Source organism: Camelina sativa, chromosome 14, assembly GCF_030686135.1.
Source record: "Camelina sativa cultivar CO46 ecotype springtype chromosome 14, ASM3068613v1".
In the NCBI taxonomy this organism is placed as follows: Eukaryota; Viridiplantae; Streptophyta; class Magnoliopsida; order Brassicales; family Brassicaceae; genus Camelina; species Camelina sativa.
The window spans coordinates 13,352,274-13,365,761 of NC_141893.1; the positions used below are offsets into that span (position 1 = coordinate 13,352,274).

The 13,488-nt window shown below is 33.2% G+C and overlaps 2 protein-coding genes and 1 pseudogene across 2 annotated transcripts; 1 reads left to right on the top strand and 2 right to left on the bottom strand.

The window, feature by feature from the left end:
* Nucleotides 1-1,406: 1,406 nt before the first annotated feature.
* Nucleotides 1,407-1,991, bottom strand: LOC104743598 (pectinesterase inhibitor 1-like; annotated as a pseudogene).
* Nucleotides 1,992-2,590: 599 nt separating this feature from the next.
* Nucleotides 2,591-4,204, bottom strand: LOC104741501 (senescence-specific cysteine protease SAG39). Its single transcript, XM_010462381.2, has 2 exons — nucleotides 3,658-4,204; nucleotides 2,591-3,421 (listed from the first exon to the last, which is right to left on the bottom strand). Exons 1-2 carry the CDS (start codon nucleotides 4,106-4,108, stop codon nucleotides 2,838-2,840), a joined length of 1,035 nt encoding a protein of 344 aa, XP_010460683.2. The 5' UTR covers nucleotides 4,109-4,204; the 3' UTR covers nucleotides 2,591-2,837.
* A 7,627-nt stretch (nucleotides 4,205-11,831) lies between these two features.
* On the top strand, nucleotides 11,832-12,642 carry LOC104741502 (heavy metal-associated isoprenylated plant protein 29-like). The gene is made up of 3 exons (XM_010462382.2): nucleotides 11,832-11,897; nucleotides 11,972-12,047; nucleotides 12,140-12,642. The coding sequence occupies exons 1-3, from the start codon at nucleotides 11,889-11,891 to the stop codon at nucleotides 12,496-12,498; spliced, it is 444 nt and encodes a 147-aa protein (XP_010460684.1). The 5' UTR covers nucleotides 11,832-11,888; the 3' UTR covers nucleotides 12,499-12,642.
* The last annotated feature ends 846 nt before the right edge of the window (nucleotides 12,643-13,488 follow it).

Consider the following 13,488-nt stretch of genomic DNA (forward strand, 5'->3'; position numbering starts at 1 on the left):
TTTGTGTCGAGACCAGTGTGTATCCGGGTTCGAGCTGAATTCTACTCTTCCCCACCCTTTGCAATACTTGTTTAGTTTACTGGTTTCCTTAGTACAAAGACTAATTTGGAACCTTAAACCACCTGTGTTGCTAGAATGGCATAGGAGTCTTTTGAAAACCAGTTTAATCGGTTACCTTGGATGATCCTGCTTATGGAGTTTGCTTGGTGAAGCTTGGCATTATGATCCCACCTCTTTGGAGTGGGGGTTACCGATGTTTCACCAACTCCCTACCTACACTTTACCAAATTGCAATGATCCTCAAAATGCAAATCAAATACTTCTTGAAGTCCCTGCACCTAAGCTTGAAGACTAGTGGCATTATGACCCTCTCTCCAAGGAGAAAAGGTTACCACAACCTCTACAAGCCCTGTTTTATCAACCTTGGACCAACTACTAACGCTGTAGTTGCTGGTTATCAGAGCCTTAGCTCCCCTGCTCGAAACTTTGGCATCACAGCTATGCCATTCTCACCAACGCCAAGTCTTCGAAGATTCAAGACAATGGCTCTATACTCCTTTGATTCATAGCTCTCAAGTTCTTCACATCGATTGCTCCTATCTATCCTTGCACTTTTATTGATCTATGCTTTGGTCTTTATTATCCTTTGATGTACCTTAAACAATCTTTGCCTTGTATGTTACTTTCTGTTTAATGGAATGGTAACACCTCTTTGATCAAAAAAAAAAAAAAGGACTGGTGTCTGGTGATGGAGTTTAAGGAAATAGTCCATAAATAAATTGAACCCAACTTAAAAGGTTTAATCAGATTTACTGAATTTATATCAGCCCATTGGAAAAGCATATAATTATGTTTCACCTAATTTTACACCAATTAGGATAAGGAAAAAAAAATCAAATATATTAGAAACCTATATAATTAACCGAAGTTATGTCATCTCTGTATACACTTGATTTTGGAGTCAAGCTCAAAAGATTATGCCATCGATCAGCAATCACACTCTTCGCTATTGATCTTGCGATGTTATTCGCTGAGACTGTCAACGTTAGTATACCTGAAATGAAAATATTGAATAACTTTATGTTATGTCATGGTTTAGGCTTCCACCAACGTTGGTGAGGACTGAAGAGATGCATCGTTGGCCTCGATTCAGACGTGATGTATATAGCATTATTCCTCCACCAGAATGATAATTAGCTCTCACAACTTTGATCACTTCTATATTTGTTCCTTGTATTCCACAAAGCACACTAGTGTAAGGTCATCATTTACATTCTGTAAAATGCTAATAAAGAATTATAACATAGTAAATAACATTCTAAAAGCAATCAAATATCGGCGTGAATCGGTAACGACAACACCGTACGAAACAACAATATTATTATTATTATAGCTTTGGGTATTGATTAATAACATAACTTTTTGTCTGTTCTTAGAAAACATTCCAAAAGCACAAGAACAATGGAAGATACATTTTCAACAATAGAAACTCCTTCTAAAATCTGTGGATTAGGCTTGACGACACTTGACAGCTCCCATCTACAATCCTGCGCAATTTTAACCGTACTACTAACGTCGTTCTGTAAAAAAACATTGTTATAGTCCTTGGTTGCCAGAAATTTGAGAGCGGAATCAAAACGACCAATAGCAAGGTCAAATGTTTCTGAGCATTCCTCATAGGAACCTTTAGAACTGCGATCGTTTGTGTTATCTATGAGTGACTGGAATTGCTTCAGCATGTCTGAGGTTTTTCGAGAATTATAGTTGATCAAAAAATTGGTGAGGCCAGAATGATCCAATGTTGCAATTGGAGTGGATGATTTTAAGAATTCAAAGCAAAATGATGCATTAGTTCCTTTATGTGTGCAGATGTTGCTGATTTCACTTTATGTAACCTTTGCACTAAATCTTGCAGCAGATGATGAGACAACAAAAAAAAGAAAAATTAGTATGGGAACCAATAAAACGTTGTTTTTGATGTATAAAACCATTTTTTGTTTGTTCCAAAATCAAAATGTTAGAGAACTTTATATGAGATTCATATATGCTCAAATAAAATTTCAAATTTATACGCCAATTACAAATTATATTGAATATATTTTCCTTAAATGCAAATATTATGTACCATCTACTATAAAATATACATGGTAGTTTTGAATAACTTTACAAAATCTACCATTTTGAAAAAGATTATGGTAACTTTGAAAATGACAGATTTAGTAAAGTATATATTGCAGTAATTTGGGTCAGACAGCACAATTAATTCATTTTGGGTAGTAAAATCTCATTTTTAGGGTGAATATCTCAAAAATAACACAAATATCTAGGGAGTGTGTATTGAATTATTTTCGAAGAGTTTGATATTTATATCATATTCATCATATCGAACATGCATCTATGATCTACGAACATAAATCGAGAAGCAACGTACTCAAATAGTGATAGTGTCTCAAACGCGTAATTGAACGCCTTCTCATCTCTAGTGTGTTTACCGCTGCCAGCCTGCCACCGTTCCCAAATTACAGAAATAAAAAGTTTTAGGCTTCTTTTAAATGGTGAATTAAAATAAAAAATGCTGTAACAATTCAAATGAGAAGAAATATTAATACCCCATTACATTTCTTACAAGTTACAACAACTATATTATATATACACGTAATATTATGAACATTATATACACTTATACAGTGTACGTATTGGTCAAGCTTTGCGATGCAGACATACATCTAAGCAAATTCGTAAGCCAAACTATATATATATAGTAAGATCACCATTTTTTTTTTTAAATTTAAATAATAATATCACTTTGAAATATTTATAAATCATAAGCTGCTTAGTTACGCAACTGGATAAAAAGCATACTGAGCCACACCGCACATGCCTTGAGGCCACGCCACATCTCTACGGATCCTAATGTAACCATTCTCTCCCCAAGTCTCACCCCAAGAGTTCTTAGCCAGCCAGTACTTGATCCCCTCCGGGCTCGTTCCGTATCCAACGAACGTCATTGCATGGTTCACACTGGTCCCACAGTATGGCTCGTCGTACACTCCTCCTGAGTAATGCATGAAACCGGGACCATCCGCGTCAATAGACACTGACACAGGCTGTCTCGATACGGCCTCTAGCAATGCACGTTCGTTGTTGCTTGGAACAGTCTGGAACCCTCTGATCCATGCGGAGGGTTTTGCATTGAGCCGGCATGTCCCTTCTGTCGCTTGGTAAGGGTATGATGCCTCTGAGGCAATGCCTCGGTTTTTAATTATATAGCTGAAAGCGTCTGACATTATTCCACCGTTGCAACCGTTGTCACCCTTGTCGCAATCTAGAAGTTGTTGCTCAGACAATGATACTAGGTTGCCTCCGACAATCTTTGTCAAGCCTTCCACCGCTGCGACGGATGAAAACGCCCAACAGCATCCTGCACAAAAATTTATCATTTATATTTTGATTAGTTATTTTCTCGATAATTAACGAATCTCTTTAGTACCCTAAACATAACAGTAACCCTACCTTGGGGTTTAAGTTTTTTTTTTACTGTGTGGAATGATGGAATATAAATATACTGACTATTAATTCAGCAGTTTATTGTAATTTGGTCTGCGTGTAGAAGTAAAATGTGAAATATAATCGTAAAATTCTGGCAAGCTTACGTACCACATTGGCCTTGGTATTTAACAGGTGTTACAGCTCCTTCGTATCTCCAATCTTTGGTTTCACGGGCGACATTACTTACATTCCAATTCCAAGAAGGTATCATTTCATCGAGAAATTCCGAGGTTGGAATCCCGTTAAAGCCTTTGAGACCGGTGTGGGTAGCAATGAACTCCTCTTTGGTCCAATCCGCAAACTCGTTGACACCAAGCTTGTAGGTTCTATTACCTTTCTTATTAAATTTCTCAATGAATTTCAAGTTTTTCTTGAACACGTCGAATCTCATCTGTTTCTCGAGCTCGTTGCTATACACTCGAGAGAACTGAGTCATCCATTTCTGGTGGTGGTCAGCAACGATTGGCTCGTGGAAGGTGACACGAGATGTGGCTTGAGAGACTTTTAGAATCATGAAAAGAATGGTCAGAGTCACGAACATGAATAATATCGATGCCATTAATTTTGTTGTTGATATATGAATGACTCACGTTTGCACACTAAGAAGTATGAAGTTGTATTTGTTTTATGTAAAGGGTTTGTGCTGTGTTGTGATGAAGAAGTGAGGATGGGGAGAAAGGGTATTTATAAAGAAAAGTTTCGGAGTTAGTTATGACTAACTGAAAAATGAGAGCAAATTGCAAGTTGACTCCTATTATGGTGATGCTATAGTTTACATTACTTGCGCCGTGATACTTGGAAGAACAACTTTCCCATCTTTGTATGCACATATATTGCAACTAATGTTTATATTATCACGATTTCATTAAAAATAAAGCGATAAGATCTAGCTATATTTACTGGTAACCCCTAGGGTTTAGGGTAGTATTAGCATTTGCGTTTAAATGCAATCATGGTCCAATCAAATGTATTTTGAAAGTTTCTCGGTCGTGGTGAGTTTTTAAGATATTAACTTAATTCGGACCCAGAATTGTCATTTCTAACTGCTTAATTACAATGGGTTCGTTCATACAAATAGTTTTTATAATTATGTTTTAATTAATTTGTCTTAAAACAAACAAGACCAATTAATTCAGAGCTCAGGTCCTTTTTGTCTTGTAATTTAGAGATCTAACTTCTCTTTGTCCAACAATGCTATCCCAGTGGAGATCGATGGCAACTACTACACCTTTTAAATTTTATGAATTCTTTCTGCATGCAAATTGTCTCCTGAGGATAATACTTGATCTGATGAGATGCAAAATATATAACTTCACGTTACATATCAGTATTATACTATTCTCTAATGTAAAATATATATCTTCACGTAAATAAATACTATATGGAATGGTAATGAAATTGAAACGTAAGATACAATACTATACAATTGTAGGTTAATTTAGACAGAGAAAATTCATCCCTCACAATTACATACAGAAATATCTTATAAAATAAAGAATGATGTGCTGTGTATGTAATAATTAAAAGCTCCACTTAAGAAGAGATAATATAATTGATGATCATTTCCACTTTCTAACTGAATTGGGAAAAACCTTTACATTCCACTTGTTAAAGTATTTTGTTTCGTCCATTAGTATGAACAAAGATCAAATGAAATACGAGATTTTTTTGAGTAATCAACATCCTATCCTATTCAACAATATATTAACTTCTTAAAGCTAGAATATTCATTTTCTCAATGGATAAATCGTTTTTTTTTCTTGTACTACAAAAAATGATACTAATATTTAGTTACTACTATTTGTATTTAACTTTTTTTCTTTTTTAATAATGGAGAGAATTCGGGTCAGACTAATCTCCAAAATTTGTGGAGAAGTAGGATATTCTTTATGTTTAAAGTGTCCATGTTGATCGATTATAAAGGAAAAAAATTCTCGCCCTAGCTAGAACAATTTCTAAAAATTATTTTCGACTGTTTACTAAATAATATTTTTGCTTCATATATCTCCCAACAAATTTTTGAAAAGCAAAAAAAAAAAAAAAATCCAAACACAGTTGTATTATTATTTTAAAAAAGTTATATCAAGCATATTCCCCAAATTAATGGATTTATGTTCTCACAAAAAAACTAATATTAAAAACGATCACCTTGTGTGAACTAAAAAAAGGAAAAGAAAGAAAAAACGATAATTGCAAACGATTATGGACGAAAAAGCTGATCTCTCTACCTTGGTAGTTAATTTTCATCACTTTTTGTTTCTTTGTTCTGCCCGGTTTATTTCTTATTCGTATTCTTTTTTTTTCCTTTTTTTTTTTATTGTTGGACTTTGGCTATAGTACAAATACGGTTGGATACTATAATACTTTATTCTAATATGTCATATATTTTCAAATTATTTACATTTGGAAAACTTAGTTTATAGTATTAAATTTATAATGTGTAATAATGCGACCAAAAAAAATATTTGTGATTATCGGAACGAAGGGGCAATGAAGCATGGGTTCATCCAAATATAGTATCATATTTTATCCCATATCCTTTTGTATGCGTCTGATCTTGAGTTACAAGAATCAAACATCTTTACGTATTTCAGGAAAAATAGACAATAATACTGCACTTGTCTTTTTATTATTTTTATTTAGTTATTTTCTCTGACAGAAAATTATAAAGTTAACCATCGATGAAAATTTATGTTTTTTTCAGATAAAACTGTATAAAAGAAAAAAAGAGAGAGATGAATATACTCTATTGGGGCTTGAAGGGGTTATTTAGTAATTTCTTGTTTTTGCAAACGCCACGTTTAAGAATAGAAGGAGCTGATTGGTCGAATATGTAATTGCAGATTTTTGCATGAAATATACTGTAAAAATAGTAGTTACGAAAAATCTGACTGTGACTACAAAATTTTGAAAAGTCAATTTTTTTGTTTGGCTTATCAGAACAACAAAACAAGACAAACTTTTCTAAATCTGGATTGTGAAATGAATGATTCTAAGGACTTTGAAGAAAGTTAAAGTGTGATTGGTGAAATTGTTAGCTTTAAAAAAAAGGAAACTCAATTTCAAGAAAAAAATATATAAAAAAAATCTCTACCACCCTAACAATTGTTTTGACTTTTAACCAATCTCAACCGGCCTAAAATATTTCTAAGAGTGTTTCAGCCCAAGTTGCTCACTGAAAGTGCTTCATTCCTTTGGTAAGTTGCACTCTTAATGAAATGTCTTTGGGGCAATGATCTTGTTTGTTTAAGTGTGCTTCATCCATCCAATGATCCAAAGTTGACGGTTCTCCAGTTCTGATTGGACTTTAAAAGATATTAATTGCTTCCAACTTTACAATTAATCTAGAATGAACAAACTACGTAATTCAGCAACAACAACAAAATCTAAACACTGAGAAAATTAATATTGTATTAGTTAAAGTAGCACAAAATTACTTTAATAGTCGAAATTGAATCGATTCTATAAATTTATAGTCTTAAACAAATATGTAGTAGTTTATGTAGTCTTAGACTCTTTAGTATTTTAGTTCTAAGTTCAGTTGTTTTGTTAATAATTTGGTTAATATTGTATTAGTTAAAGTAGCACAAAATTACTTTAATAGTCGAAATTGAATCGATTCTATAAATTTATAGTCTTAAACAAATATGTAGTAGTTTATGTAGTCTTAGACTCTTTAGTATTTTAGTTCTAAGTTCAGTTGTTTTGTTAATAATTCTGGCTGATTAGTATAAATTATGGTGTAGCTAAATTATAAACTTGAAATGCGTAAAGATTTGGAATATATAGGTTTCCGCTAACTTGAGCAGGCGAGAACAGAAGTTAGAGATGTGGGTGGAGAAAATGTTAGACGGGACCAGAATAAAAAAGATTAGACGCATCCGTTTATAAACTGGCTAAAATGTAACATTGGTATCTCTTGGTCAAACAAAAACAGGCTTGTGAATTGTCCATGGATGTTGAGAAATCATACAGGTTAGGTGTTGTTACATAGTAAAAGAGCTTTATCAGTTGTAGGGATAAGCAAGAAGCTCAACTTAAAAGATTGATGTAGGCAATTGATAGCATGTCTAATTACCGGGTTAACAGAATGGTCGCTGCACTGGAGAAAGAGTTTTTGGTAAATGTGATTACCAAACCTACAGCTTCTCCATCATTTAGATATCAGTTTATGGAGATTGGTTTGTTTCTTAAGTCTATTGAAGACGGGAAATTCTTTTTGGAAAATTTATATTTAAACAGAGAAGTTTTGCTTATAGCTCAGAATGTCACTAACCACCGCAGGTTGTGGCGACAAGCCATCCATCTTAGTTAAATGACTTGTTTATGGAAGAAAGCCTACGTATCTATGATTGAATTTGAGTTTTAAAGTTAGTAGGATGGGTTGCACAAAGAAGATGTATATAAGGCTTTTTAGTTTTTTTGTGTTTTATTAACCGATCAAGGGAGGAAGTGTATATTTTAGATCTCTAGGACATATTGCATTATCTATTAATACAATACCAGTTGAAAAAAAACAAGTTTCCGCTAACTTAGAACGTAAGATAATTTAATAATTAAATATTAGATATGATTTGATCTGATAAAAATATGTAAATCTGGCGCTATAGAGAACCTATGTCTATAGCAGGAGTCTATTTTATTTATTTAGTGGAGACTCGAATTTATAAACATTGAACTTGTAATTGGCGGCATACATTTCCCATTTGCAACTAGTTGGGACGTGTCTCATGCGCGCCGCAAACATACACACGCATTGAGATTGGATTATTATATTATCGTTGAAACGTGGGGTTCCGAAAATGCTGACCACCGGCGAAGAACCAATAAACGACTGGAAGGATGTGGATATAGCTTAGTAGTTTTTGATAAAATTTTGCAAAATGATATTCAAGTAGTCGGATATACTTTGCCCAATCGGACCAATTAAATATTTGTATTCAAGTATTAGCAATATTTTGAAAACTGCACCATACCGGATATACTGGTCCAGCCAGAAATTGTTAATAACCCGAGTCCGGTTAGACCTAAAACTCAGATTCGAGTTAAACCGGTCAAAAACTGCAAAACTGGTGACTCTAGTCAATTTGAAAACCCGGTTTACTAAATTTTTTTTTTTATATAACTAAATTCAAACGGCAAACCATACCACTATCCCTTTGTTAAAACTGCAGTCGTTGGTCGGAGTTCTCTATTAAAATCAGACCACATCTAGGGGTGTTTCTCGGTAAAGCGTTGGAACGGTTGCATGAGCGTCAACTTTATGCAAAATTTAGCAAGTTCAAATTCTGGAAGCAAGAGACTTGATTCATTGGTCATGTGTTGTCTACTCAGGGTGTAACTAATATCTAATATTTAAACATACCCATATCCATATAATTTCGCAACCATTTAGGATTGGCCTTGACTCTTGAATATCTTGGATCGGAAATTCAAAAATTTTATAGCTAGGTTTTCCAGATTATAGGCGATGGCATGAGGAGTTCTGTAATAAGAGATTTGGTTTCACTAGTTAAACTAGCTACTAGACCTATTTATCAGCAAGAATGTGCCCTTTTTTTAGTAGTGCAAAAAATGTGAGGACGCTTTCTCGAAACTTAAAGTTAGCTTTGACTTCATCACGTTCACGAACCTGATCAACCTTATATCATTTGTATGAACGATTTGCGTGTGGCAAAGATGCATATTGATGCAAGAAGGGAAGACATGAAACCACATAAACATCAAGACATGTTTGGAAGCATGAGCAGAATGACCTTATGTATGATCTGAGATGGCTACAATAAGGTTTGGGCTTGGAATATGGAGATCATACTTCTATGGAGAAAAAAAATGTATGTGTTACCATTAGAGTTGAAAAATAAAATGTATTCACTCAACCTAAATATATATTCATGATGGATGGAGTTCATAAGGGGCTACATATCTTAGATAATAAAGTAAGTTTTTCACAAAATCCAAGCTTTGAAAAACTGCTACTTGTTTCGTAACTTTTTGACATGTGTCATTCTATTCAATTTTAATAGATAAAGTTTATTAATTTTATTAAGTTATTAATTAAAAACTCATTAACAATCTACTTTAGAGACAAAGAAAATAATTATATAGTATTAAATATGAATCCATTTTTATATTTCTTAATATTTTATTTATATTAATTATATGATGTATTAGGTGTTTGAAAGGAAGATAAAAAACTATATGAAACTTGAGAACTTGTATTATGTATTAGAACTTAACAAGAACAAATTTTATTAATGAACTAACAAAATGCTAACGTGATAATAGTAAAAAAAATGATATGATAGCTCAGAGTCTATTTTATTTTTTATTATAAAACACATACATAACAAAATTTACTTATATTTTGATTATATTTATAATTGTTTTGCTTATATTTTTGTTACTTTAATTTTCATATTAAAAAATATATGTAAGATGTTACGTAAATATAAAATCTTATCGATGAAATTAATTACAAATACTTAATTATATGTAATAATTTTTTTGTTTATGATGTTAGGCAGTTTTACACCACTTGTATTAAACTTTAAGTAAAAAGTTTTTTTAAGTAAATAGAAAATAAAATGGAAGTAATATATATATATATATATACATACGGAGATTCTCAAAAATATCACCAAATTAAGTTTTTTTCCAAACTTAGCACATCATCTCTATAATTCCAAAAATAGCACTAATTAATCATTCAAAATTAAATCATAAATTCAAAATATTAAATCCTACCCCTCAAAACTATACCTAAATGTGAAATTGAAAACCCAAACCTAAAAAAAAAAATTCTAAAAATTAATTTTAAATGTTTTAATGTATTAAATAGTGCTATTTTAAAAAATTTATGGAATGTGTGCTATAATTGTCCATAAAACTTGTTTTAGTGCTATTTTAGTGTATTTCTTATTATACATGTTTCTACCATAATCATATATATAAAATTAATATATTTTAGTCCGTAAATGAAAAAAAAAAATTATCACAAAAAATAACATGAACATATTCATTACCTTCACCACTCTCGGCCCATATTTATCTTTTTTGTACAGTAACCGTGGTGGCGGCTGAACGACGTTGGATTCTCGAACCGCCTGCGGTACGTGGTGCAGGCTTGTTATTGTCTGCCATACTCTTATCTTGTGAAAGCTTTTGTGATCTTTTCTTGTGTACTATAGTCGCCCTAGTAAATCTAATGTAGTAACAGATAAATTAATTAGGTGAAGAAAGACAGAACTCGGTTTGGAGAAGGATTTCCTAAAGCTTGAATTAATAAAGATTAGTTGGGTCAGTGACCCACAGGATTAAATTATTTCGAAAATTAAACTTTTAGTTTTCAATTTATTGATTTCTTTACATTGTAAAAAAGTAGAATTATGTTGCTCTAGGTTTTACTGAGAAATTTACTATAAATATATCATCAAACATCAATCAATTTCTACAAATTGCTTCTTTTAGCGTAGGTTACTCTAATAGTCAAGGTATTTAACTATTTTATAAAGATCTTCTACGTGTAACTTTTCCATTATATTTGTAATATTACTTCATTGATAGGCTTACCAGATAGATTTTTTTTTTTTTTTGCTTACCAGATAATGGTTTAGTCAAAGTCAAGATTATAAAACTACATATGTAAAGCTTTGTACGTAGCTCATTGGTTGCTATGTCATAATCCAGCCTAGATTTTATACTAATTAACTAGTAAAATTTTGTTTGGAAGAAAATATAAAAGTGAATAAACATAATCAGACATGGCAACAAGTTATATTAAACCAGTCCAGAAAATAATCCATAGATTCGTCTAGTTTTAGAGAATTGTTAGTAATACGATTGTATAATATCAGTTTTATCCTATTAATTACTACAGGTATAAAACTAAACAAGCTATATCAATATGTATCGTTTATACCTATTTTCCATAGTATTTGTGTAGTTTTATAAATCAGTTTGGGGATAAAATAAACACAAATTCCTCATATTATGATGTAGGCAGATAAATAAATGGATGTCAAATCATGATTATCCTTTTCAAGTTTTGTCATATAAATATTTATGTAGATAATAGATCTATAGCTTGCTAGTAGTGTGAAACCGGTAGTCACATAAGCTATTGACTTCAAGGTAGTTTCCATGTATTTTCACAAGATATATCTGTAGAAGCAACAATACAAAATAATTATTTTATGGACCTTTATAGATCTTCTCACTTAAGTTCTCTATTGGTGTAATGCATATATATGCATGTGAGTTTGTGCTTATCATCTAGTCATCCATCGACCAAACTGTTAAGACTAATTTATAAGGTCTCTTCGCGCTACAACATAAAGATGACGACGGTAAGTAACTTCCTCTACTCAGTTTTCATGAAAACTCGTATATTCGTTTATTGAACATGAGTATGTTTATGCAGGTAGTGGAAATGGAAGTACCAATGGATTGTCCTGGTTGTGAGAACAAAGTTAGGAAAGCTCTTGAGAAGATTACGGGTGATTAAATTAGTAAATATGGGTTAAAGATCCTAAAGTACTAGTTTTCTTGTTACCCAAGAAACCTGATAATTAAGTCTTGGATTGAACAGGAGTCCGCGATGTTCATATAGACATGAAGCAGCAGAGAGTAACAGTGACTGGTTCGGCGGATGAGAAGAAAGTTCTGAAAGTTGCAAGGAATGTTACAGGGAGAGATGTATGCTTGTGGTCGTGCCCTTACCACCCCGAATCTAATGCATATCACGACAGGTACTTCAAGAAGAAGTTTCGAAATAGAATCAACATGTCCGATAACGGTGAGAAAGTGAGTTCCTACAACTACCACAAGCATGGCTACCACGGACACGACCACGGATACCATCAGGAACGGCCTTATTCGGGTCTTATCGACGAGAACGCTAGTTCAATGTTCAGTGAGGAAAACCCTCATTTCTGCAGCATTATGTGATCGATCTTCATATTTCAAAAACTAGTGTATGTGGGTGGAAACATTTTGTTCGGTTTTTGTTATGCACCATTGTATATAAACAAGGCCGTTTCTGTACTGTTGGATAAAAGGCAACTTATTGAATAAACGGGATTTTATTGTAAATGTAATGTCGAAAGATGATTCTATTGATTCACAAGGAAGAGACATATATTCAGATTATACAGCAGTTATTGAGAATATACAGTTTACATAAGTGGAGATCCTAATGAAATCATATCCCATTGATTACTCTTTAATACGCCCCCTCAAGATGGAGGGGCTTTGCGAAACTCCAATCTTGGATGAGAGATCAGTGAAGAGTTGGCGAGAGAGTGGCTTTGTCAATGCATCAACAAGCTGATCTTTTGTCGAAACATGAACAACCCTTAACGCACCTGTTTGAACTTGATGAAGAATGAAGTGATAATCCAAGACGATGTGCTTCATGCAAAAGTGAAAAACCGGATTTGCACATAAGTAAGTGGCACCTACATTGTCACGGTAGATAGTCGGAGCCACCGGTAGCTGAATACCAAGCTCAGTTAACAAAGAACACACCCAAATGAGCTCTGATGAAGCATTTGCAACCGCCATGTACTCAGTCTCAGTAGAAGACCTTGACACACCTCTTTGTTTCTTCGAAGACCAAGATATGGGATTACAGCCTAGATACACCACATAGGCATTAGTACTAACAAGATAATCGGAGTCACCTCCCCAGTCTGCATCGGAATAAGCATGAAGGTTGATTGTATTCTGACGTCTTAGTGTGATACCATGCGATGAAGTACCATTCAAATAGCGCAGCACACGTTTGACCGCTTTCCAATGTTCATCAGTAGGATTGTGCATATATTGAGACAACCTATTAACAGAGTAGGAAATATCTGGATGAGTAAAAGCCAAATACTGAAGACTACCTACAACACTACGAAACTCTGTAGGATCAGACAGCGTGGTAGCCGCGTG